This window comes from Sceloporus occidentalis, unplaced genomic scaffold (genome assembly GCF_023333645.1).
Source record: "Sceloporus occidentalis isolate IW3139 unplaced genomic scaffold, rSceOcc1.0.p SCAF_4, whole genome shotgun sequence".
Classification (NCBI taxonomy): Eukaryota; Metazoa; Chordata; class Lepidosauria; order Squamata; family Phrynosomatidae; genus Sceloporus; species Sceloporus occidentalis.
In genome coordinates, this window is record NW_028316984.1 from 148,724,956 (window position 1) to 148,752,015 (window position 27,060).

The following is a 27,060-nucleotide window of genomic DNA, read 5'->3' on the forward strand; positions in this document are numbered from 1 at the left end:
AAGGGAACTTTGGCCTTTCCAGATACTTAACAGAGGATGTGTTAAAGTCCACCAGCCAAAAGATAGATACCATGGAAACAAAGACTTGCAGAAACTGCTGGCCCTCTGTATTTGAGATAGATATCTAGGGTTGAGCTGTTCCACCTGGACTTCAGCAGCAGTCAAAGTACATGTCTAAAGGATTATCCCTTAGATGAACGTGGACTTATCCACTGTCAGCTTGAACAAGAAAGGTAAGTCCTTCCACCATTCTGCTGCCTTTCTTTCTTCTTTGTTTCAGTGGCCTAATTCAAAGCTTTCTCTTAGACTGAATGAAGAATTTGTTTTAAAATGTTATATACAGTAAACAAGTCAATAAATCATTAAAGTGGGGGGTGATGACTTGTGATTACTTCTTTCAGGTCTGTATACACCCAAGAGACAGTTTCAGGTATTTTATACATTCCTTGGGTTATAACCTTGTTCAGATTTATCTCATAGGCTGCAACATTTAACTAGTGACTATAAGCCTAATTTCAAAATGTAAGTGACATACTGGTTTTAAGATGGTAATGTTTTAAAGCTTATGGAATCTATAAAGTTTTCTGAGTTTGTTTCTTGGAGGTTCTGTGTTTAATAAGCAACAGAACATGAATCAGGACAGGCACTTGTCTGTATATAAAGGACTGGCATCTAATCCTTGAAAGCCTGTCACTTATCTGGATGTTCTGCAGAGGTACAGCATTAACTACTATCTCTACAGGCAGCTGACTTGGAACTGGGGTTTATGAATGCTTAAGTTCTTCGTTCCTGCACTATGATTTAATTTCATATGTGGTTTAGGGAATACAACACATCACTTCTAATAAAGAAGAGATGCACTTTTAGAACTGAAACTCTGACCTGACATGATTTTCTAACAGTTCTTATCATCCACACTGTTCTGCTATATCACATTGATCGGTATCACAATAACATGATGAAGCATCTTTTTTTGTGGCAGGACAGTTCTACATGTCAAAGAAGTGGTATGTCACAAATGCAATGTGGCATGCTAAGGAAAAAACTGATTTGTGAAAGAGAAAAGGAAAGCCATTTCTGGCAGATCTTGATTTTTGAGATGAAGTGTTTCAATTTCTTGTCAGAAAGTACTGTCTGTGGGCAATCAATGTTTTAATGATAAATGTCAATCTCTCTTAGATTTCTAGCATCCACCTGAGTGACAGATTTATTTAAGAGTCAGAATGAATCTAAAAATTTCAGTGGGATGTATTCTGTTGCTACTCTACCAGTGTGGACTATGGACAACAGCAGAAAAGGCCTTTGAACTGGCTAATTCACACCTGCTTCCTACAGGAGGACACAGAAAACTCATCAATATTAATGCAGAAGGTACTAGGAATACATTTTGTGCTTGTGTGTGTGGTTTAGAAAAGGGCAAAATGAGTGAGACACTGTAGAACATTCTCTTTCAGAAAAAGCTAAAGTGTGTGTCCTTTAAGAATGTACAGATAACACCTCATTAGCTGGACCTTTCCAGAGCTTGGTGCACTTGCTTTTTTGGACTACAACTCCTAGAATTGTCTAGCCAGTCTGACTGCTGCTGATGTTGGCTGGGAGATCCTGGAAGTTACGATCCCCAAAAGTAACTTTTCCAAGCTTTGTCCAGCAGGCTCTTCATATCTGTATAGGAAAGACAGAGGATATAGACTACTGCCTTTATTTTTATTAAGTTCTTCCTCATAATAGCCATCTGATTAGTGTTTTGCAGTCGAAACATAAAGCTATAATTAATGAACCACAAGATGGTTTTAATTTTCAGTTTGCCATTTAGTGCAAAGATACCTGTGCATTTTATAAAATTAGGTAGATAGCTGCTCCATCTTGACTATCATGTTTCCTTTGAATCCAGTTATTTGGAATCTACAGCTATGCCAAATTCTCCACTGAGTTATGGCTGTATATACTGAGTTGATTTAAATTCAATATTTAGAGTATGCCTGTTGGTCTACTCTTAAAAAATGGCTCTAAGCTTGGTCCAACTCATGTGTGGTGTGTGTATGTGTGTGTATGTGCTTTCAAGTCTCCTGTCAACTTATGCTGACCCCATGAATTTCATAGGGTTTTCTTAGGCAAGAAATTCTCAGAGATGGTTTTGCCAGTTCCTTCCTCTGACATATACCTGGCATTCATTGGTGGTCTCCTATCCAAGTACTAACCAGGGACCCTGCTTAGCTTCCAAGATAGTGTCTAGGAATTAAATGTGTGATATACTGTGGTTTGAGAAATTTGAAGACATTGATGCAAAGTTTGTCCAGGGTACAAATCACTGAACATGAAAGCAACTTCAAACTATTTTGAACACTTTAATTTTTAAAGTCTACTTGGATTCTTCGGAGCAAGGATTCTGTACAGGGAGAACATAATGCATGCTATAGAAGAAATTCATGCTATAAAACATCCTTGTAGAGTGGGGAGAGGAACCACTATTTTTTATTATTTTATTAGGAAAGATGTATGAAGGCCTGATCCATGTTTGTGCCATATACTATGAATGTAGGCAGAATGATCTCTTGGACTTTTTACTTACAGAGAATGAAAAACTATCTTTAATATTGGAAAATCTCATACATCACAGTTTTGCAGGGGCTTGAAACATTTTTCTGACTTGGAGAAGTCATCTATGAAGTATTTGTGTATTCAGGGCCACTTTCAATCCATAAAGCTACTATTAATTTTAGTGTGTGCATCGACATATAACTGGGAAATAGCATTCTGGTCTGTCTGTCTGTCTGTCTGTCTGTCTGTCTTCTCAATCATATAACGTATCAACTTAAAATCCCTGTCAAATAATGCATTTCCTGTACTTGTGGCAGATTACAGGCAAAAGTTGAAATATTATGTTCTTTTCTTTCCCACTATTCACAGGGTTTCCAAGGGACTGCAGTGAGATTTTTAAACAGTCTGAAGAAAATGCCAAAGACGGTCTTTATGTCATTCAGCCAGCGAAGGAGCCCATTGGCGTATACTGTAATATGCAAGATGGTGGCTGGACAGGAATTCAGCATATTACAGCCAACAGCACTGTAGATTTTGATAGGACATGGCAGGACTACAAATATGGATTTGGCTCACTTGATGGTAACTACTGGTTAGGGAATGAATATATGCATCAGTTAACCAGCTCTCCAACACCATATACACTTAGGATTAAACTTGTAGACCTAAATGCTCAGATCAAGTGGGGAGAATATGAACCATTCCACATAGAAAGTGAAGCATCTCAATACAGGATCAGGCTTGGTCTGTATAGAGGTAGTGCTGTTGATGCCCTGTGTCAGGATACTGAAGCATATCTCCATGATAACCAGAAGTTCACCACAAAAGACAGAGATAATGACAACTATTTTCAAAACTGTGCCAAACTAGAGTACAATGGTATAGCTGGTGGTGGCTGGTGGTATGATGCTTGTGCTGGAGCAAATTTAAATCGCAGGAATGTGATATACTGGCAACAGGACTGCAACAAAACACATATGTGTAAGTATGCTTGGATGATGGTCAAACCTGTTGACCGATCTGTTGACCACCGCCAAGACTGCTCCAAGGTTTGTCCATCTCAGAAAGATGAACTGTAAACAACACCATGAAATTAAACTGAGAGTGAGATGTGCTTGTTCTTTAACTTACATGTAAAAACAAAATGTTTTCTTACTTATATGTCTTAGGATATATGAATAAAATTAGATCCAATGTAAGAACAAGATTAAATCACAAGATAATAAGCATTCCAGAATTTATTGTTGCCCCCCCACACCATTCCAGTAGTAAATACTGACCACACAGAGAGAAAATTATTAATTGCCTAGGTTGATTATCTAATTGAAATGTAAAAAGCATGTTTATTAAATTTTCAGACTTCAGGGTATAAAGAAATAACAGAGAAGAAGAAGGTTAAGCTAGAAATGTTAAGAGAAGTTATGCTTTTTCAAAATATAGATCTATCAGTGAGAAATAAAATGTGTGCATTACATAGGCTTAAAATGAAAGGGTCACACTATAGAACAGGAAGGAAAAGAAAACCCATGAGACCTACAACTGTTTTTTTCTACTCTTTCCATCTGTTTGAAAAGGTATAATCTTTTCCTAGTTTTCTTTCAGCCTCAAAAGCTCATACCAGTCAGGATTGTTGAGTTGCCGCTATCTTCTAAGGAAGAAAAGCGTACAATTAATTTAAAGTGGCAAAGCTCCATGATCCCTTTGAAATAGTTTATTGAGGTATGAGTTTCTTCCAAAGCATGAAATGATGAAATAGGCTTGTAACCTGCAGAGGTTCACAGCACAATAAACCAGTTACTTTGAAGAGGCCCACAATGTTTTCTCTTTACAAAGTAGCATGGCCACAAGTTGGAACAAAACCAAGAAAGCTCCTCAGGAAGATGCACCTCTGGATAATTGTGAAGTGATCTATCATCAGATAAGATAATCTGTACAAACTGAAGAATAACAGTAGCCAATAATTTTCAAGAGCAGTTCTTTTTTTTCACTCATCATAACAAATGGATGAGATAATATGCATATCAGAGATATTGTATATCCATGAGAGGGCAGCAATGTGTATAAATGTTGACATGAATATTGGGTTGCATACAGTGAAAAATTAGGGTTATTTTATTGTTTGCTTTTGTCTGAAGCACAATTATTTATCTCATCACCTATATATTCCCCGGCATTTTCTTCCCTTCTTTCAAACCTTTATAATTCCAGATGAAGCTAAAGCTTCATCATCACTTTAGCCCCCTCAACTTCACAAAAGCACTTAGGATAAGCTGTACTTAATAAAATAAACTGATCGTTATAGTCCAGATTACTCACATTTTGTGCCCAAGACATCCAATTCCACATCCAGAGGGTCATCAACAGTTAAGAGGGGACTCTGAGGTTTACATGAGTGCAATATATATATATATATATATATATATATATATATGGGGGAAAAACCCTCTCAGAATGCAAACTTTCTAGTGAAAGCTCAATGTTCAATAACTACAGAAGACTAATGAAGCAGAATGGCTAGAATTTTGAACAGAACCTTTTTGTACTGCAATAGTTTGGTGTAAGTCCTGCTTGACGTGTCTTGACTGCACTCATTTATGATCTTTACACTGCCAAAATTCACCACATGTAAGTAGGAGTGAAGTATCAGTAGAATCAGAGGAAGGAAAGTGAAAGATTGTAGGAGAATAAACAATGGTGGGAGAGGCATGGTATAGTGCTCTGAGTATTGGAATAGGGCTCTGGGAGAACAGGGCTCAAATCCCTGCTTAGCCATGAAAACCCACCAGGTGACTTTGAGCAAGCCATACTCAGCCATAGAGGGAGGCAATGGTAAACCTCCTCTGAATTAATATTCCCAAGAAAACTCTATGATACCGACTCCGTAAGTCAATTTAGAGACATACGAGAACAATTAAACTCCAAACCACCTGTTTGAAGGCTGACTGTTGATTCTTCAGTGCATATAGGGGACAGTAAATAAGAGGGGTGGTATGGAATGGCTGGAACCTTGAACAACAGCCCCCCATGTAATTTTGTCCTACATTTTGTCCCGGTTTATAGTAGAGAATTATGGCAACCCTACCCCCATGCTGCCACATTTTGTTGCATATATTTTGTTGAATCTCTTTAAATTGAATCTAGGTTACTCCAGTTCTGGGTTCCAAACTGGATCTTTCTTTCTGTTATGTAGATACTTCTTTTAGTCATGTTATACATGTGTGTATATGGATGAAAGGTGGTGGGCTCCATGTATGGATAAGAATGGAAAATGGCATGGAAAATGTGAACCCAGCTAACAGGCTTCACTCAGAGCCAGAGGAGATTGGCAGACCTTCCCTTAAAGCAGAGCCTAAGTCATCACATGTTGACTTTGGAGCAAAACAATTTCATCCTTTGGAGTGTGGCAAACTAAAACAACAACAAAGCATAGGCAAGAGTGTGGCCTACCTTAAAAGGGAAACGCTCCAATAATTAATCCAACTTGAGTTATATCTGTCTACAAATTAGCATAGCCAGGGCTGTTTCTGTGCTGCAAAACAACAGCTCCATTTTCTCAGGCACTGTGATGTTCCCTGCTCTCTAGTTTCCTGAAATTCAATGTGCTCTTTGGATTCTTTTCTTCCGTAACTCTCTGACTGGTTTTTGAAGCTTAGATCCTTTGAGCATGCTTTTGCTCTTACAACCCTTCTGTGTATGACTCTGGATGGGCTTGGTTTCTCCATTGTTAGTTTCTTGCACTAGAGGTTCACTCTCCTGGGCACTTTCTATCCTGGAATAAGACACTTTCCGTGTTTCCAGGAAAGAAGGGCCATGGAAGTTCATTGTGCATAAAACTGCAGCCAGAAGAGCAAAAACAATGTGAGCAGGTCTGCTACATATTTGCTATATTAATTTTAAACGTTAGCCCCTCTTTTCAACTGCTTACATTCCCTAAACTGATTTTGCTCATTTCCAGACTAATAGCACCTGTAGCAAGACAGATTTTCCCCTTGTATAAAAACAACTGACTGTTCCAAGGAGCCCACAGAGTCAAGCTCCTTTGATTCCAGAGAGTAATTAGTTAATGTGAGATTTAGAGGGAGGCCAAGTGATCAACCTCTGATTATTTAATTAACTGAATATATTTTTTTCAGAATTATGCATTTTTCTTTCAAGAAACATATCCAGTTGTTGCAAATCAGGCATTTAACAGAGTGGCATGGGAAATATGTTGTTTTTTTAAGAAGAGAGAAAAACAGCAACATCCAGAAGAGTTAGATTAGAAGTCACAAAGTATAAGGGGAACAGCAGGAAATGTAGTGTGTCATATCCAAAGATTCTTGTAACCCATCTCCATCCTTTCAAGTACAGATAGCTTTCTAAGGGTGAGGCTGGACAAGTCTCTGCACAGTTACCTGAAGATCCTCATGAATAAAAATGACAACCACAAACTGAGTCTTCATCCCAATAGCAGAATGCTTCCTTGGCAGTGTGTGGCATGCTGAGTCTTATTTCAGAAGAGGAATAATGGACTACAGCCTCACTAGTATGCCTGCAAAGTAAGGCAGCCATTTGGGGGTGGTTCCTCTGACAGTTGTCACTGCTGGTTAGTACTTCTGACTTGTTTTAAAGGACAGAATGGGATACATCATGATAATACATATTAGCAAATGTTTGGCTGGTTTCTCTCTATTTAGGAGATTTTTATTCGTCACAAGGTGTTACACAGTCCATGCTTCCTTGGAATACCTGTCTGCTTTTGCTGCTCATATGAAATCCATATAAATTTCTGTAAGTCAGCATCAACCTTAGAATCATCCTGTAATGGAAGCCTTTAATTTTTGCTTCAGCAATGGACAGAACTGCAACTACATAATTCAGCCATCTCACTTGGTTCTTTTCTACAAATATAGCTGGAGCACTGTGCAATCCAGTTAGCATGACACAGATCTCATGCTGCTCTCAAGACATACAAACTGGATATTCAGAAGCATTAAAACAAAAGGTGGAATTTCTACATTGTTATTGGAAGCTCTCAGTTTCCCTTTCTCATTATTCAAACATATTGGGGGGGGGAGATAAATACACTCCAATGTTTAATATGGTTCCAGATATTTACAATATATCCCAGAATTTGGCAGTGTAATGTTTCAGTTGTTAGCAGCATAGATTGAGTATATACTTAAGAGTTACACTTAACTGATACTTTGGCATCCACCACTGTGTAGTCTTACACATCTACGCAACAAATAGACTATAAATATTTTTAAAACATTCCTGTTGAACAGAAAATGGTGACAAAAATAACTTCCCATTGAACTTCAGTACTAGAAGGCAAAGCTTTCTTTAGCAGAAACATTGCAGTAACATTGCAGGTAGCAGAAAACTTTTACACTCTTATACATTTCGCCAGTATTACATAACTTGTGTCACTAAAGTGCATGTCATTTGAATCAAACATACATATATCATACACATATGAATGTTTGTTCAAATTAAAAAATAAGCCAGTATAACCCAAAACATACACTATACACAGAAAATGCTCTGATAGTGGTGAATGAAAAAAAATATTCAGAGGTCTCTATAATAACCCGCACTTTCCTTTAACAATTATACACAAAAGCACCAAAAACAACCGGCACAATATAAAATACTTATAATTAATCATATTGAAACCAGAACACACATTTCACATTATTATACAGCTACTTTAAATTAGATTTATTCCCTCTGGAAAAAAATGGGGAATCTTTTCAAATAACTTGCATATCATCAAGTTATTTACAATGTTATTAAATTCTATAGCTGTGGAGAAATCTTTTCTTTCTCGTATACCAGTTCTTACTGAAAACACTTATGACTTCATTGGAAGCAATGATAAATGTACAAAAACTCTCATAAAATCCACTGTGCTATCTCTGAACTGTGCAACACTACATTTTACAACTAATTACCATGCTAAGCTATAGATGTATATGATGTGATACAAAGGTGTACCCTACACCCAAACCTGCACATTCTTGCATTCTTAATCATAATATGCGTGTTTGTTAACTGAATCCATTTTTAAACTGAAGACGAGGAAAGTATGAATATCTGAAGCTCGCATTGACAGCTATAGAACTACGATGTGCCCATAAAAGTTTGGAGCTCTACAATTTTAAAGCTAATAATACAAATTTTGCTGCTCCAGTTTTACTGGATTTTGTATTAAACGGGGTCAGCAGTACCACCAGGCAGGTTGAGGTGACAGGCCTCAGATGACAGATGTTGGGGGACAGTGGTCACACTCACTAAACTGTTCTTCATGAACTCTCTGCTTTTTGCTAGAGAGCTGCACATGCCACACAAACCATCTTGCCCTCCCTCCAGAGTTCTGGAGAATGCTATCCCCTTGCCACTGTCAAAGTAAGATTTAACTGTCAGTCCAGATAGGTTTTGTATACTGGCTAGAGAAGGGTCACAGTCCTGTCCTTCATCTTAGGCAAAGAAATGTTTTGGCTTGGCCCTGGTCTTAGTCAATTCCCAATCCAGAGCCTATGTGCACTTCATGAATCATCTTTTCTATTCACTTCAGCAGAGACATAATTTTCAGACAAAATCACTTTTCATACAAAGAGCTTACCATTCCACTGAAATAGCCATAGCTTGTGGGATGCTCAGTGTGTCTATCAGATCTCCCACCCCTTTTAAGGGATCAGGCAATGGAGTAGATGTTTTAGACCAACAAACATATCAAATGTTGGTCTGCAAATGCTTTTTTATGATTATCAGTTTTTCTTCACTTAGAGTAGAATCTAGGCAAATGCTGATAGAAGGAAGTGTGCAGAAGCTGACTTTCTGACTTCTTCCCCTCCTTTAAAGCCCTTTCATGGATTGGAAATCCTGCTGAATATAATGAATATAATATAATGCTGTGGATGTTTCCCCAAACCCAGGTACAGGTAGCTTACATGGGCAGGAGCTCTGCTCATGGAAGGTGCTTCTGCTTCATTTTTGGCAACCACATTACCCCTCATCTGCAGCCCTTTCCATTGGGAAGAGCTTTTTAATCCTGAGTGTGGCTTTTGGGGAGGCTCACAGAGCAGCTGGGGAAAAGACACGTTGGAAAGTTATCTTCCACCCATCTCCTGCTTTTGTTTTTGTCTAGATATAACCCCTGGTAACTATTTCCATGGAGTTGGGCTTAGAATGTCCTATTAAAGTAACTGGGACCAATTTGTCAGGGCTATGCTAAGTTTCACTGATTTCATGGGTCTGATCTAAATATGACTTTTTGATCCAAACAGCTAGTATATTTTGACTTTTCAGTATCTGTTATTGCTTTCTTCTGATCGGGTCATCAAAACAGTGATGTGCCACAAGCACATACGCTTAAAATAGATACAGTATTAATTCAGCTACTTCCACTCCAATCAGAAGGGACACATCCTCTGCAACTTTCAGTGGATGCCTGATGGATTGACCTACTTGTGCTGTGGGTTTAGGCGTTCAAGTATTGTCATCAAAAATCCAGACAGCAGAGAGGTAGATGATTTTACTGCCTTTTCCTTCTTTTTAAAAATTTTGTACTGTTTGACTGATACAGATTATGTGATTCACAGAGAAACTTGACTTAAAACATTTGTGTACAGGTTTGTAAAACTTTGGCTACGAAGTGTGCAATGTTATGTGCAACCATCTTCAACCAATCTTCACTCAATATCTAATATATTTTAATATCATCTTTTTAGATAGATTGGCAGCCTTGTTAATTAATTTCAAAAGGATTTACTTCTAAGATAGTTTCTATTGAAGATCAAAGTGTAGTCCAGATCTAAAACCAGGTACTTATTGATAAAGCAGTGAACTGCAATGAACACAATTGTAATTAACATTACTCATGAACAAGTTTCAACTCAGTAAAGTATGCAGTCTACAAGAACTTTTATGCCCCACGGAAATCATGGGGCTTTATAGACTTCTTCATATGCTGTTAAAACATCTACACAGAAGGCAAGCTAATGTAGAAAAGCTACATGTAGATTGTCATGTGTGAAGCAGCTCTTAGGTCTATTAAAATATGTTGAAGACTGGGTATTACCATAGTTATTTTGGGATATCAATGAAGACATTCATAATTTATTTTACCTTTGCCTTGGAACCCTTACATGGGATTGTAGGCAAGTGAAAAGCAGATAATAAAGATCAATTTGATTTGCATTAATGTTTTAGATTAATACACTGGGTTTTAAAACTCAAACTCCTTCAAAACCACTTAAATATGAACAAGTAACATTGGAAAGAAAATTAATTACTACCCTTATTTGCTTGTGATGTGAATTTCTTTGACAAAATAATTGACTCCCTCATTTACTAAAGACACCATATGGTCTTTCCTCTACATTTCTTGTCCACACAGGGGAAAAAACAAATCTGTGGTGAGTGTATAGCCTCACAGACAACTCCATGACCAAGTTTATTCACTGGGAAATTACCTCAACCATTTATCCCTGATCACTGACACTTGCCTTCCTTTGACTTCCATCCATTTAGGAGACAATTTTGCAGGGATAGGTATGCACCTCGTTCTGTTTGCAACCTATAACTAAACTGGACAAAGCCTTAGGGAAAAAGAAAAACTAATGGGAAGGCATAATGTTACTTTCTGAAAAGGTGAACTTGATGAATGTAAGGGTCTAGTCCACTAACCATCATTAAGGTCTTTTTACTTGGCCCTCAGTCTGGCAGAACTGTGGAAGGAAACTTTCTATGATGTCAACATTAACAATCCTCTATTGAGCTGTCACAATTATGGAAATGTTCATTGTTGCATCTGCTTTCTTCATAACTATATGTATATATTTAATATCACACAAATTGTGCTTCTTTTATCTGCAGACATATAAAGCAACAACTTTATAAATAAAGACTTGCAGCCAATTTAATTTACAGTGCTTGGCCAAGGTCAATTCTTTTTCAACACTTTAGTTTAAATTAAGGCAGCTTTGTATTTCCCTGCCAGTATATTTTTTCTTCCATTTTTTTCTTCTTCCATTGACAGAAGAGCAACAATTTAAAGGTTTTTCTGAAAGTTTTGTTACAGAGAGCATAACAGATTGGATTGACAGTACTATTCACGTAGCATAGCCAATAGCCAAGGTGCCACAATGTTGGAGGAATACAATCTGAGCAGAATGTGGAGACTAAAACCATTATATTGTAAGGGGTCCAAGTGAGTATGAAAGCTAAAAGAATGGCACTTAAAGTCTGGGCTGCTTTACGTTCCTTTATGAGTACCATTCTTTTCCTTTTAGTTATTTGGTTATTTATGTTTGGGTCCATGTTTCTGACAGAAGTGTCCTTGGATAACGTGGCAGAACAAGGAGTGATTTTCACTTTCCGGCAGCCATTGTTAGCTTCTGGAGCACCACTAGCTTTCACCACCAAGCGGAACTTATAAGCTATACATTTATTACTTTTTTGAGCATGGCCTTTGGTTGGTGTAAGAAAGTATTTTTGGGTCTCATAGTCATTTTCCCCTTGATGGTCTGTGATAAAGGCTTCTTTTTTCTCTTCTTTGTGTTCATCATCATTTTCTTTTTCTGGGGTGCTACAAGCAACTTGAAAGACAGGATCAGAGGCACGTTTTTCTTCTTCTTCTGATGAGGCATAGCTACTGCAGGTGGTTAGCTGATCTGTCTTTGACCAATCATGAGACATATTTTGAATGTGAGATGATGCTTTTGCTGTTGCAGAAATACTTCGGCTGGATGATGACCATGAAGCCTGACATCTCTCCCTTTTGGCCAAATTTTGTTGCTTACAGCTAAAGCAGGACTTCAGCAGAGTTTTCTGAGGTTTTATCATTTCAAATTCTGCCACAGAACTTGAGCCTTGTAGCTCAGCTAAGTCCTTGGTGCGTTTTTCAGTCTCCTTATAAATGCGGCAATACAAAATAGTCATCACAGAAACAGGGATATAGAAAGCAGCAATTGCGGTCCCAAAGGTGATGATGGGTTCATACAAAAATTGTATCTGGCATTCTCCAGGTGGAACAGTTCGCTCCCCTACAAAGTACTGCCAGCATAAGATTACTGGTGCCCACAGAATAAAAGAAATGAGCCAGGCTAGGCCAATCATAATACCAGCCCTTCTGGGTGTGCGTTTAGCCCTGTAGGTTAATGGCCGTGTAATTGAAAAATATCGATCAAAGCTGATAACTAACAAATTCATTACTGAGGCATTGCTAGCTACATAGTCTAGGGCTAGCCACAAGTCACATGCCAGACTTCCAAGAGACCAGTGTCCTATTAATATATAAGATGTATAAAGATTCATAGAAAATATTCCAATAATAAGGTCTGCACAAGCAAGACTGAGCAAATAGTAATTGTTCACTGTCTTGAGTTGGCTGTTGACTTTGAAGGATATCATTACAAGAACATTCCCCACTATGGTTATTAAACTTAAAATGGCTGTTACAGTAGCAATTGTAATTACTTCCCAAAGGCTGTGGCCTTCTATAGGTTTTTGGTTAGCAGCTGTACCATTGTCAATGGTTGAATTACTATGTAACTTTTCTTCCATTCTTTTTCTTTTTGGATTAACACCAGGCTCTTTTAGGTTGCTTTTGCTTCTTCATCTGTGCTTTGAAGACACCTTTGTAATGACAAAGAAAGAGAGAAGAAAGCTCATAAAACAATAATGGAATCCTGCCAAATCCATTTAGCATATAAAATAGTTAGACCATTGTATGGTTTTAATTATTAATCACACCGAATTTCAAAGATATTGAAATATCTTTTAAAATTATTCCATTTAGAAATATAAATAGGCCTGGTGATATCTTTAATTTCACAGATTTCAGTTGCTGTAAGAGTATGTTGGCTTCTGACTTTACAGAATTATTCATCAAGCAAAATTCTGATTTAAAGGTGAGCGATTACTTTGACTATCCAATCCGGCGCTTCATGCCCCTGGACACCCCGACAGGCGTGGCAAAGAGGAGAAAGGGGCCACCTGGCCCCTTTCTCCTTTGCATTGCTGCCGTGGCCATGTAGAAGCCATGCCAGCAATGAGCACGTGTAAAAAGAGTTCCGTTTCAGTGCTCCTTCCTGAGATGTTGAAAGGGCTCCCCAAGCACCCTGCAGCGTCGCTGTGATATCACACATGTGCCAGTCCGTGTGGAGGCAGTGCGTGCATGACACTATTGTCCCACACTTTGTATGGGCGTTACGCTTCCAAAATTGCACTGTCTATACAAACTAGGGCTGGGGAGTGTGTGATTGCTGCACGCTCCCCAGCCCTAGTTTTGGCCCAAGGATGGCGCTTCCACGCCATCTGTATCATGCCCACATGTTTCATTATATCCCAAACCCTCCCTAACCCTCTCATCCATAATAAAATACAATTAAATTATTAGACAATTGTTAAAACAATTATTAAAACAAGGGAGAGGCAGTTAGGGCAATTGTCAAATGAATAAATGCAAGGATCTTAATCTGGAAAGGCCTGCTGGAAGAGATATGTCTTGACTGCCTTTTTAAAGCAATAAAGATTAGTAATACTTTGAATCTCTTCTGGCAGACTATTCCATAATGTCGGAGTGGCTGAAGAGAAGGTCCTCTGGGTAACTGCAGCCAGACTAGTTTTAGCAGGCTGCAGTAAGTTTTTATTTGAGGACTTCAGTGTGTGGGGTGGATTATATGAGAGAAGGCGATCCCGTAGGAAGGCTGGATCTAAGCCATAAAGTGCTTTAAAGGTTATAACCAGCACTTTGTATTGTGCCCAGAAATTAATAGGCAATCAGTGTTTGTGCTGTCAAGTGTGTATGCTGAGGAGTATTGGTCCAAAAAGTAACTTGATATTGAATTTATTAGTACTGATAACATGTAGCTATGAATATATATTAAAGTGAATAAAAATTTGAGGAATATGTAAGAAAATGCATTAATTTGTTGTGAGGTACATAGATATAATAATAATAATAATAATAATAATAACAACAACAACAATAATAAATTTTATTTCTATTTCCCACCTCTCCCTGTGGATCGAGGCAGGATTACAACAAACAAATTAATCCAGCAATGAAAACATATCAAATACATTCAATAAAAACAATAGCATATCATCAATACAATAAGGTTAATAAAATACAATTAACTTTCATAAAACATAAAGTACTAATGGAGGTGGGATATTTTACAGCAAATTTGGTGGATAGGCTCGCCGGAAGAGATCCGTCTTGAGTGTCTTCTTGAAGGCATCTAAAGTGGTAATCTATTCCGGCAAGTCGTTCCATAACTTGGGGGTTATGGCGGAAAATGCTCTGTGGGAAGTTGTTGTTAACCTAGTTTTTGCACTCTCAGATGTCCTGAGAGTGCGGGGTGGATTGTGTAGGGAGAGGCATTCCCTCAAGTAACTTGGGCCCAAGCCATATAGGGCTTTAAAGGTAATAACCAACACTTTGTATTGGGCCCGGAAGCTGATTGGCAGCCAGTGAAGAGGTTTTAATATTGGTGCTATGTGGTCAAACCTAGATGTTCAAGTGACCAATCTGGCTGCAGCATTTTGAACCAATTTAAGCTTCCGAACTTGGTACAAAGGTAGAACGCATTACAGAAATCTAAACGAGAGATTACAAGTGCGAGTACCACTGCTTGAAAATGGGTGAATTTCCATTTTCACATGGGGGGGGGGGAGGTCTGGAACAGATCACGCATGAAAACAGAGGGGCTACTGTAGTTGCTTTTGAATAAAAAATTTACTGAAAGGTGTTGAACTTGTTTTTGTTTTGGTGGTTGTGTAAGAAGTTATCCCTATTCCTTCCATATTATTTCTGCTTCTGGTACTAAATTTTCTGTTACAAAGGCCATGTCCAGGAACACATCTACTTCATTAAGTAAGGTATAGCTTTATGAGGAAATAGAAATGGGAAGAAACATGGAAACAACTAAATGATGTAATACTGCAAAGAAAACTGGAAGCATGGAATAGCCTTTAAGATGTCGTGGAAGACTAACGTTTGTGTCTCAATAAAGGGAATACTGGAGTAAATGTTCAGTAATAGTAATATACTCCTTTTAAGCCCACTCTCAATCACTTTGGGAACAAATGTTTAAAATAGCTTTCTTACTCTTTCCCTTTCACACACATACACACAGAGTGAATGAAATCTAGCCTACTGTTCTGCTTTTCTTCATCTCCTGCCCATAGCAACTGGAATTCATTGCTTGGCTCTTTCTCATATGCCAGAATACAGCAGAAGATAATCTATTCTTTTCTGACCTCACATTGCTTTGGAACTGCAAAAGCACATATACTGAAGTTCAAGTTTTGGAGCCTACTTTTGCCAATGCTGTAGGCCAAGGCTGGGCAAAGTGAGGCCCACAGTCTGCATGTGGCCCTTCAACCCCTATATGTCCAGCCCATGAAACCTTCAGAAGCCCTACCTCCAGACACCCCAATTTTTTAAAAAGGTTGAGCCAATTTTGGGAGATATTTTATCCAAAATTTAGCCAAAGGCCCCTGAAACCATCCACAGATGCCCCACCCCCAGAGCCCACAAACCCTCCAAAAATCCTGGAAAAAAAATCATCTGCAAATCAGCCCATGTGGCAGCTGGAAGGGATGTTGTATCTCTTCTGGTTTGCCAAAATGCATCAGTGCAGCCTATATAATGGGGAGGATAGCTCCTGCCCACTCCACAGTTGCCCATGCTTCCTGTAAACAGAAGGATTTTTTGTTGTACTTGTATGTCTACAATTTCAGAACACCAGAGAAAAGCTTTCTGTGTCTGGACCCTTAAAAAATAACCCTCTGGTTTCCACCCACTCTTCTTGCACAAACAGTTCAAATTTTAAATTTAAGTGTTCCTTAAACGCTTTTCTTGTTTTTGTTATTCATTGCCCTCAAGTTGATCTCCATTCATGGTGACCTTGTGGTTGAGACACCTCCAAGGGCACTGTCTTCCACTGCTCTGCTTAGGTTTTGCAATTCATTCCCATGACCTCCCCAACTGATTCTAGCCATCTAGCATGGTATCTTCCTCTCTTTCTCCTATTCTTTACTTTTCTAGCATTATTGTCTTTCGTAATGTATTGTACCTTCTCATGATGTGGTCAGAGTATGACAGCCTCAGTTTGATCATCTTGGCTTCTAGGGATATTTCAGGCTTGATCTGTTGAAAGACATATTTGTTTGTCATTTTGGCTGTCTACAGAATCCTCAGCAGTCTTCTCCAGCACAATATTTCAAATGTTTTTACATTTATTTAGAGAGGGAATTAGAACTTAGCCTTTAAAACCTTATCTCTGATAAATGATAAGCAGCGATTTGGGGTTGTACTGATTACCAAGACCATGAAGGTCTATCCCACCCCAAGTACCTACTTTGAGCCAGTGTCCCAGCACTATTAATAGTGGTGGTCTTTCCCCTGCAGCTCAGTTGATCAGCTGGGTTGTGAGGGAACGTGGTAACAGTGGTCCTAAAAGCAGAAGAGAAGGGACACAGGTTGTACACCCCTGTTTTAAACAGTGTTGACATGTGTAGCTGTCTACACCTACAGATGGAAGGTCCACACATGCCATTTACCACAATGAAAAAAACCTGGGAGAAAATGCACCCTCAACTGGAAAGCAGAGTAATAGCCTGGAACACTGCATCTCAAGCTATGTGATGTGGGGGACCAGCAAATATTTTTCCAGTATGTCAGGGACGTGCACTAAATTTTGATCCATTGGGTAGAATTGTTTCTTTCTTTGAAGCTCTCCTGGGACTAGTAGCCAATGGGTCTGGGAGCAACACTAGTCCAGAGACCATCAGCCTGAGTAGCAATGGGCTAGAGGACTGACCTGGGCATTTTTTTTCCTATTTAGATTTTTACCTATCCTTCATCTTCAACGCCAAATAATCCAGTTACATGAGGATGAATTTTGCATTATCTGCTATTAAGTTTGTTGGGTGTACAAGAAAGATGCGCTTGTTAAATATCACAGAAACCTTTATATTCTACAGCATGATTCACATGAACTTCTCAGTGAAAATTACATATAGTCTGGATTTGTATTGTTTGTATTGAGGATTAGTGCTCTGTGCTGATTTGCGCAGGCTACTTGTTAGTAGAGTCAATTGTTGTGCCAACAATATGGAATGCACTAAGTTGTTGCCTAATGCAAAAGGGGTTACAGAGGGGAAAGGGAAATATCCCCTGAACTATGGGGTATGCTTGTGTAAGGCAGTATGCTTGTGTAAGGCAGAATAGGTAGAAACCTTTTACATGCAAACTGTGTGTACCCTATTGTTATATGATCCCAGAGAATACTTTAAAATTTTTAGGAAACTTTCAGATGAAAAATTAAATAGGTTTTTGGTTAAATTGGTTTTTAAAGCCTGCTTAACTCTGCACAGGTCACAATACATACTCAGTTTTTAAATGACTTTTTCTCCCCTTCCCCACTTCTGAAGCAGATGTTATACATGGAACAAATATTACAAAAAAGGCTCAGAGGACTTTTTTTAAAAGTCATATGTGAAATGATTCTTGGCAACATTTTCTGGTTCATCTTAACTGTGCTTTCAGCGTGTCACAGGAACTTCCTATTGGGAGCAAAAGAAAATACTACACTCATTCTACTTTAAAAATTATGCCTGATGAACAAGAGATGGAAGGGCAAATAATGAATGAAAAAAGGTGATAGTGAAACAGACTAATAAGAACAATGATCCTTCAGTAATATATTGATCCCTTTGAGTACCAAACAGAAGCCACAACATACAGTACTGTACACAGAGCCCCCAACTATGGACAAAGTGACTCTCCATCCCTTTGCTCTGAAACTCAGATATTTGCATTTTCTGCAAGACCTGATTCCAAGATTTTGTGAGCCTTCAGACACCAAAGTGCTTGTGGACTCCATTTTTCCTTGCTAGTTTGGTATCTACAATGGTGGTAGTGCCTGCAGTTGCTGCCATCCTATGGTGGGGTATGAGTAAATGCATAGCAGGTGAGTGAATGTCCATGATGTAGTACATGCAGAACTGAGATGAGATAGTTAAATACCACCTGTGTTCAGAAACACTGTTGCTGTCATATCCCACACTCCTCTACTGGGCCTAAATTGGCCCATGTATGCGCATGCAAAATGTGGTGGAAATACACCCCTAAAGGACATGTGGGGCAAAATATTTTTATGAAAAAAAATTACAGAAATTGTCTTTGACCTCTGGGGGTCCAGGGTGCCTCCAAACATGGTGGCAATGCCTTTCCTAAGCAGAAGGAAGTATTTTGGAGTATTTTTTTTTTATTCTGCAAAAAAAAAAACAAAAAAACAAAAACAAAACCCCACTTAGTTTTTTTGACCGCTTGGGTCATGTGGCCCACAGGCTACACTTTGCCAACCCCTGCTATAATTCATTCTGCTTTGACTGAAGTGGTAAGTAGGGTAGATCTTCTGATCACCACAACATTGGCCCAAAGACTGATTAACATGTGGATGTTATACTGATTTAGTAGTTGGATTTGTAATTAAATACTTTTTTCTGTGGATATTTTTGACATATGACTGGGGAGGTAAATCACCCAACTGACAACACCCCCTTTCATTGTGTGAATCAGTTCTAAAGACAGTTTCAACTCCACACATACTTGTGATCCTTACAAAACTTCATTCCAGAATGGACATACATTTAGTACAACTTTAGATATGTTTGTTGTTGTTGTGTGCCTTCAAGTCATTTGCAATTTACGGTGACCCATCATGAGGTTTTCTTGGCAAGATTTGTTCAGAGGAGGTTTGCCATTGCTTTCCCCTGAGGCTGAGAGGATGACAAGTGGAGAAGTGAACCATGGTCTTGAGTTGTAGTCCAAAGCTCAAACCAATATGCCACGTTGGTTCTTTATACACTGAGCTGAATGTGATATAGACCTTGATAAGCTTGCAAAGAATCACTGTCCTGCTCTCAAAGGTGTCAGATCAAACAGCATTTCAGAAAGAGGGGGAAATGTTCTATTTTAACTAACTAAGGGGCTAAACAGACTGTCTCAAAGGGGTGGTTTGCAGCCGCCCCATTACTGGCTGGTTGGGGCTGCAGCAACCTCATGCTGCAGCCCTGATCTAGCTTCCGGAGAGTGTGAAAAGGAGCTGCAAAAAGTGGCTCCTTTTTTCACCCACAAAGGGGAGTCATAGGTGCAGCAGCACAACTTTATGACAGCCCTTTGGTGCTGCATCATGTGGATGCAGCTCGGGAGGGGCGTCATCATAGCATGCACTGTGTGGAGACTGGCGTGCCAAAATGGCACCTTGGGATCGGGGTTAGGGCACTCAGCGTGCGGATGCTGCGTCCTAACTCTGTCCACAGGCCAGCACTTTGTTCCGGTCTGTATCAGGCCTAAGATCCAAAACACACTGCAGAAATAATCCAGTTTGAGATTGCTTTAACTGCCCTGGCTCAATGCTAGGGAATTATGGGAACTGTAGTTTTGTGAGACATTTAACCTTCTCGGCCAGAGAGTTCTGGTGCCTCAATAAACTACAGTTCCCAGGATTCCGCAGCACTCAGCCAGGGCAGCTAAAGAGGTCTCAAACTGGATTTTTTCTGCAGTGTGTTTTGGGCTTAACTAACCTTCCACTACCTTTTAAACTTTAATTCTATAACAACATTGTTTTCAAACAGTGTTGAGTGCTTTGCTGTTGTTGTTGTTAATTACCTTCAAATAGAGCTTGGCCCATGGCTCTATGTATTAGACCTCCAAGTCACCCTATCCTCAACTGCCCAGTTCAGTTTCGTGGCCATGGCTTGTCTGTCCTGTTTTCCTACTGCCTTCCACTTTTCCAAGCCCTTTCCCAAGCACTATCTTTTCTAGTGAGTCCTTTCTTCTCATGATATGGCCAAAATACAGCAACCTCTGTTTAGTCATTTTAGGGGCTGTACAAACGGGTGGCGAAACGCCACCCCTCTTTGTTGCATATCTTTCCCGGAGCAGCCAAACCACGCGGGAACGATACACAGCCAGGAAGAAGCTGCCTAGAGCAGCTTCTTCCTTGCAGCATCATAAGGGCTGCAATGCCGCTTCCTGTGCGCGATGTGCAGACACTGTGCGTCACATATGTCATCATGGCGGCCCCTGTGTGGACGGGAGACCGGTACAATGCCAGCGGCAGCACGTTCTAGGGTTCTGGAGTGTGTGGTTGCTGCACGCTTCAGAATCCTAGAAACAGTGCCACCATGCCGCTTCTTGCCCGTGTATACTGGGCCTTAATTTCCTTGTAGTTCAGGCCTGATCTCCTCTAGGACCATTCATTGGCCTTTTTAGTGGTCCGTGGTATTTTCATCATTCTTCTCCAGCACCATATCTCCAATGAGTTGATTTTCTTTCAGTCAGCTTTCTTCACTGTCCAGCTTTCACAACCATACAGTTGGCCCTCTGTATCTACAGATTCTTTATCCACGGATTCAACCATCCACAGTTTGAAAATATTGTAAAAATACATAAATTCCAAAAACCAAACCTTGATTTTGCCATTTTATATAAGGGACACCATTTTACTATGCCACTGTATATAATGGGACTTGAGAATCCACAGATTTTGGTATCCACCAGGGTTCCTGGAACCAATCCCCAGGAGGTGCCAATGGCCCACTGTACATAGAAATGGGAAATACGATGGCAAGGACAATCCTAACTTTGGCATTTAATGATATATCTTGACACTTCAGGATCTTGCCTAGTCCCTTCATAGCATCTCTTCCAAGTCCTAGTCTTGCTCTGATTTCTTGACTGCAACCTCCGCTCTGATTGATGATTAAGCTCAAGTGTGGAAAATCTTGAACTATTTTGATCTCTTCGCTGTCTCCTTTAAAATTATGTAGACCATCTGTGGTCATAATTTTTGTTTTATCTCATTACTCTGGCATAAGTTATTATTTCATGGGCATTTCTGAGGGACTTTGTCACGGGCTTCTTCCCATGCTTAGCTGGGACATAATTTATATTTAAGGATATACTGTATACAGTCAGCCCTCTATATCCACAGATTTTTTTATCCATGGATTTAAGCATACACGGTTTGAAAATATTTAAAATATACTGTTATATAAATTCCAAAAAGCCAATCTTCATTGTGGCATTTTGTATAAGGGATACCATTTTACTATGGGATTATATTTAATGGGACTTGAGCATCCACAGATCTTGGTATCTATGGGGGTCCTGCAACCAAATCCCAGCAGACAGTTGTTTTTCCGTAGGTCAGTAAAATGAGTGCCCAGCTTGTTGGGGACAATTAGCTTACAGACTGTAAACTGCTTAGAGAGTGCTTGATTCACTGATAAATGGTATAGAAATGTACATGCTATTGCTATTGAGGATTACGTGCCACTACACGATATACTGTTGTTAACTGAGGGACCTAGCCTGGCGTAGTAGATTGAGCTTTTGGAGTCTGGGATTCAAATCCTCCCTCAGCCATGCAAACCCACTGGGAGACTTTGGCCAAGTCACACTCTCTCAGCCTCAGGGGAAAGCAATGCCAAATCCCACTCTGAAGGAACTTGCCAAGAAACCCCTGTAAGTCAAAAGTGACTCATAGGTCCCATCCGCACTGCAGAAATAACCCAGCCTGAGACTGCTTTGACTGCCTTGGCTCAATGCTAGGGGATAATGGGAAGTGTAGTTGAGTGAGAGCCATAGAGAGGCCTCTGGGGCCGCAATAAACTACAATTCCCAGGATTCCCTAGCAATGAGCCAGGGCGGTTAAAGCAGTCTCAAACTGGATCATTTCTGCAGTGTGTTTGGGCCTTGGAGGCACACAACAACAACAACAACAACAACTGTGTGTTGTGAGAAGCACTGAGGTGGTGGCTGTTACTAATAAATAAATAATTTTGGGAACTGTAGTTCGTCCCAGCTTTTGAGCCAGGGTAGATAAAGCGGTGTCAAAGCGAGTTAACTCCGCAGTGTGGCTGCTGTGGCGTTTTTGTGACCAGGCCTGTGGCGGGGCTTGCGGAGTAGGCCTCTGAGGAGGAGGCGGAGGACTGGAGAGGCGCCGCGGCCTAGTGCCTGAGTGGCGACGGAAGGGAAGCATGGCCTCAATGCAGCCCGAAAGAGGGGACCGGCCCCGGAGGGGAGGCGGCGGCAACAGGCAAAACCGGAGGAGGCCCAGCGGTCGGGAGAGGCAGGCGGAAGGCAGGGGAGGCCGCCCTGAAGACGGCCAGCAACGAGGAGGAGGAAGGAGCCGGGGAAGGGGACAGGGCCGCCCAGGCAGAGGGGCCTCCTCCTCCTTCGCCTCCTCCTCCTCCTCCGCGCCTCCTTCCTCTCCTCAGGGCAATGAGTCGGTAAGGAAAACAGATTCAGTGCGAGGCCAAGGCATAATTACTGTATATCTTCCCTAGGGTTGCATCCACACTGGAGGGATAACCCGGTTTGGCACCGCTTTAATTCTTTGTCTGGCTCTTTGCTATGGAATTCTGGGAGTTGGAGTTTGTTGTGGGGCCCAGAGCGGAGCAGAGCTCCGCTCTGGGCCCCACAACAAACTCCAACTCCCAGAATTCCATAGCAAAGAGCCAGACAAAGAGTCATAGCGTTGGAAGAGACCATGCAGGAACTCTCAATCAAAGCACCCCTGAGTTCCAGCCTCTGTTTAAAGACCTCCAAGGAAGGAGATTCCACCACTCTCTGAGGGACTGTGTTCCACTGTTGAACAGCTTTCACTGTCAGGAAGTTCCTCCTAATGTTGAGCTGGAATCGCTTTTCCTGTATCTTGCGTCCATTGCTCCTTGTCTTATTCCCTGGAGCAGCAGAAAACAAGCTCGCTCCCTCCTCAATATGACACCCGTTGTGTCCTAACTAAATGCAAAGGAGAGCCAAAATGTAGGGCGTTTCGGGGGAAATGGAAGTCGTGACCGAATACAAGCTTATCGGAGTTTATCACACGAAGGAGATTGGGAGTTCATCCCGTGAATATCCTTTACGTGAAACAATTTCACACAGCATCACACCAAAGCCGCCCTTAAAGTGGTCACAAAGAAGCATTGACACACATCTTTTTTACTTTTGGGATTTCAGCGGCAATGCATCCCCCGATATCAGTTTATTGGCGCAATTGCATGTGATAGTTTGCGCAGTTACTCGCCATTTCCACTTTATTTGCAGGATGCTTGAAGTGTGCTTTAATCTCTCTTTAATGCTGAAATTAGCCTCAGTGTGATAAACTCCATAGAAATGTCAATTCCTGCTTCTTAGTCAAGCTCAAAATGGAGGACCTTTGGGAATCCCTCCTAAACAGAAGGTTGCAATGAAGGATGTGTCCTGGAAAAGGAGGATGTGTCTGGTCATCTTGATCCTAAGGCAAGAACCTGTCGTAGGGTTTTCTTGGCAAGTTTCTTCAGAGGGGGTTTGCCATTGCTATCCTGAGGTTGAGAGAGTGTGACTTACTCAAGGCCACCTGGTGGGTTTTTACGCCCGAGTAGAGATTTGAATCCTGGTTTCCAGAGTCCAACACTCAAACCACTAAATCCAAATCAAAACATGCCTTCCTTATAAATAAGTCCTGTTACTCTGTTACAGTGTTGGCCAAACTTTGGTCCTCCAGATGTTTTGGACTTCAGTTTCCAGAAGCCCCAGCCAAGCTTGGCCAACAGTCAGGAATTCTGGGAGATGAAGTCCAAAACACCCGGACAACCAATGTTTGGGAACCACTGCTCTATAGGTACTTTCTCCTTTCTGTCAAGCCTAAGGCGATAGTTTTACTGATTAGAGTAGCTATTTCTTCTGAGTAAATATGCAGAGAATTGTCATGTGTGCTAACTACTGCTACTACTACTACATGCTGTTTGATGTTTTTAATTTGTAGCCTGTTTTATTGAACCCTTTCCGGTATTGTCATGTATTATTTATATGTATTACGCTACTATTTCTTAGATTGTATGCCATGGGCAGGTTTACTCGTTTCTATTTTATTGTTTGTATGTACAGCGCTGTGCAAATCTACAGCGCTATATAAATAAAGCATAATAATAATAATAATAATAATAATAATAACAACAACAACATATAGAGACAGACAGACAGACATCTCTTTATGTTTTTTAATTGGGAACCACTCCTGTTTATTACATTATGCTATATACATTGTATACATGAGTGGTTCTCAAACCTTTTCCCCTTGCAACCTCCCTTTACATCTACATGGGGACATCGCAACCCCCACAACTCAACATAGTATATGAATGAAAATATTTTGTTTATTTATGCATATGTGTGCATATTTTCATTCACACAGTCATGTATATCCATATTTTAACATTCTGCAAGGAAAGAGCATTATTCAAATTAGAACAGTTTTATTTAAGTAAATTCAATATTTCACTCAATGTGTAAATGTGTAAATTTTATACATAAAAGAGTTTGGGAGGAGGAGGAGGAGGAGGAAGAGGGATCAGTTCTCCAAGTCTCACACATACACACACACTTGACCAACTCTCGTGCCCTGCTTGGGGGGTCCCACCCCACCGTTTGAGAACCACTGATGTATATACAGTGAACCCTTGGTATCCGCTGGGTTTTTGTTCCAGGACTCCCTGTGGATAGCAAAATCCCTGGATACTCAAGTCCCATTAAATACAGTGACATAGTAAAATGCTGTCCCTTATATCAAATGGGAAAATTGAGGTTTGATTTTTGGAATTTATATTTCTTTTGAATATTTTCAAGCTGTGGATGATTGAATCTATGGATACAGAATCCTTGGATACAGAGTACTATTCAAGTAGATGGGACTATGTTGGGCATTTGTCCCAATATGGGAGAATTTCATAGATCATAGAATCATAGAATCATAATGTTGGAAGAGACCGCAAGTGCCATCCAGTCCAATCCCCTGCCATGCAGGAAATATAAATCAAAGCATTTCCGACAGATGGCCATCCAGGCTCTGTTTGAAGATCTCCAAGGAAGGAGACTCCACCACTCTCCGGGGAAGTGTCTTCCACTGTCGGACAGCCCTTACTGTCAGGAAGTTCCTCCTAATGGTGAGGTGGAATCTCTTCCTGTAGCTTGCATCCATTGCTCCAGGTCCTAGTCTCTGGAGCAGCAGAAAACAAGCTAGCTCCCTCCTCAGTATGACATCCCTTCAAGTATTTAAACGGGGCTTTCATATCACCTCATATCACCTCTTAACCTTCTCTTCTCCAGGCTAAACAGCTCCCTAAGTCGTTCCTCATAGGGCGTGGTTTCCAGACCCTTCACCATTTTAGTCGTCCTCCTTTTGAAAACGCTCCAGTTTCTCCACATCCTTTTAAAACTGTGGTGCCCAGAACTGGACACAATATTCCAGGTTGGGCCTGACAAGAGCAGAATAGAGTGGCACTATTGCTTCCCTTCATCTAGACACTATACTTCTATTGATGCATCCTAAAATCGCATTGGCATTGTTAGCTGCAGCATCGCACTGTTGACTCAAATTTGATAGATTTGCTGATGAACAGAAACTGACACCTGTCTGAGTTTAAACATGTATGGTATATAAAATATGGAACATGGGTGAGTTCACACTGAACAGTCAACTGCTCTGTGTGCAGAGTGAGTACACCAGTTTGCCTGGCAATTTTTGGTAAGCAACCAATGTTTTAATGTGATGCTCACTGCATGCCTCTTGGGATGGGTAAAATTGTTTTATAATCTTGATATATTTAAATCCTCCTCAGGCTGAGGAGATGTTCTTCTTATTTCATTTGTAAAAGATATATGCCTTTGTTTATTCAGAGCCTGTGGGATCTGAAGTAGCTTTTTGTTATGTGTCTTCAAGTTGTTTCTGACTTCGGGCGATCCTAGCACGCATTTATCATTGGGATAGTTTCTTGGCACGTTTCTTCAGAAGGGGCTTGCTTTTGCCATCCTCTGCAGCTAAGAGAATGTGAATTGACTAAGGTCACCCAGTGGGTTTCCCTGACTGACACAGGATTCAAACTCTGGTCTTCATAGTCCGGTGCTTAAACCCACTAAACCACACTGGTGCCCAATAGCTTAGCTAGTTAAAATTATGGAAGCTGTCTTAGAGGTAACTTAAACAAGATGGCATTTTGGATAAGGGATACTCAACCTATATAGGATTATCTTAAAGTGCATATGGATTTTCCTTGACAATATATCCTGTGTGCTAAAAGTGCAACCATTAACCATTTGTGACACTTTAATACAGATGAATGTGCTGTAACTTTCCAGCTGGGTCATAGGTTTGCTATATGGAAAACTAGATGCAGGTTTTTGAGCTTTATATGTGACATAACTTTGAAACATTCGAGGTTATCAAGCATGACTCTGCCAGAAGTTGATCGTAGAGTCACACTGGAAGACCTAGAGATTCCTAGATAAAACATTTCTCTAGGCATTTATAGGTCCTCCAGTGAATTCTATGGTCAACTTTGGCTGGATGTAGGCCACAGAGTTGTACTGGAGAACCTAATGAATCCTAGAGAGTTGTTTTCTAAGCTAAAAAATGTTGTTTTTTATATGCGTTTTTTTCACTTTCATGGACGTCCTGTGCCCCTAACCCCAGT

At 40.3% G+C, this 27,060-nt stretch overlaps 3 protein-coding genes across 6 annotated transcripts in view; 2 read left to right on the top strand and 1 right to left on the bottom strand.

The window, feature by feature from the left end:
• Positions 1-1,223: 1,223 nt before the first annotated feature.
• Positions 1,224-3,617, top strand: LOC149314845 (fibrinogen-like protein 1-like protein). Its single transcript, XM_089523538.1, has 2 exons — positions 1,224-1,371; positions 2,908-3,617. The coding sequence occupies exons 1-2, from the start codon at positions 1,224-1,226 to the stop codon at positions 3,615-3,617; spliced, it is 858 nt and encodes a 285-aa protein (XP_089379664.1).
• Positions 3,618-11,160: 7,543 nt separating this feature from the next.
• The window catches only part of CHRM5 (cholinergic receptor muscarinic 5), a 75,312-nt gene continuing 59,412 nt past the window's right edge, over positions 11,161-27,060 (bottom strand). Inside the window, exons 2-4 of one of the 4 annotated variants that reach the window (XM_089521992.1) lie at positions 16,896-16,990; positions 16,611-16,684; positions 11,161-13,161 (exon numbers count right to left, since the gene is read on the bottom strand). In XM_089521992.1, the coding sequence (XP_089378118.1) occupies positions 11,497-13,089 (1,593 nt within the window). In that variant the 5' untranslated portion in view covers positions 13,090-13,161; positions 16,611-16,684; positions 16,896-16,990 and the 3' untranslated portion in view covers positions 11,161-11,496. Of the gene's footprint in view, positions 13,162-16,610; positions 16,685-16,895; positions 18,740-27,060 lie in introns of those variants that run through there. The other 3 variants (XM_089521991.1, XM_089521993.1, XM_089521994.1) reach the window with 3 other exon arrangements.
• The window catches only part of AVEN (apoptosis and caspase activation inhibitor), a 143,256-nt gene continuing 138,659 nt past the window's right edge, over positions 22,464-27,060 (top strand). The window contains exon 1 of the mRNA XM_089521995.1: positions 22,464-22,839. Coding sequence (XP_089378121.1) covers positions 22,588-22,839 — 252 coding nt within the window. The 5' untranslated portion in view covers positions 22,464-22,587. The remainder of the gene's footprint in view (positions 22,840-27,060) is intronic.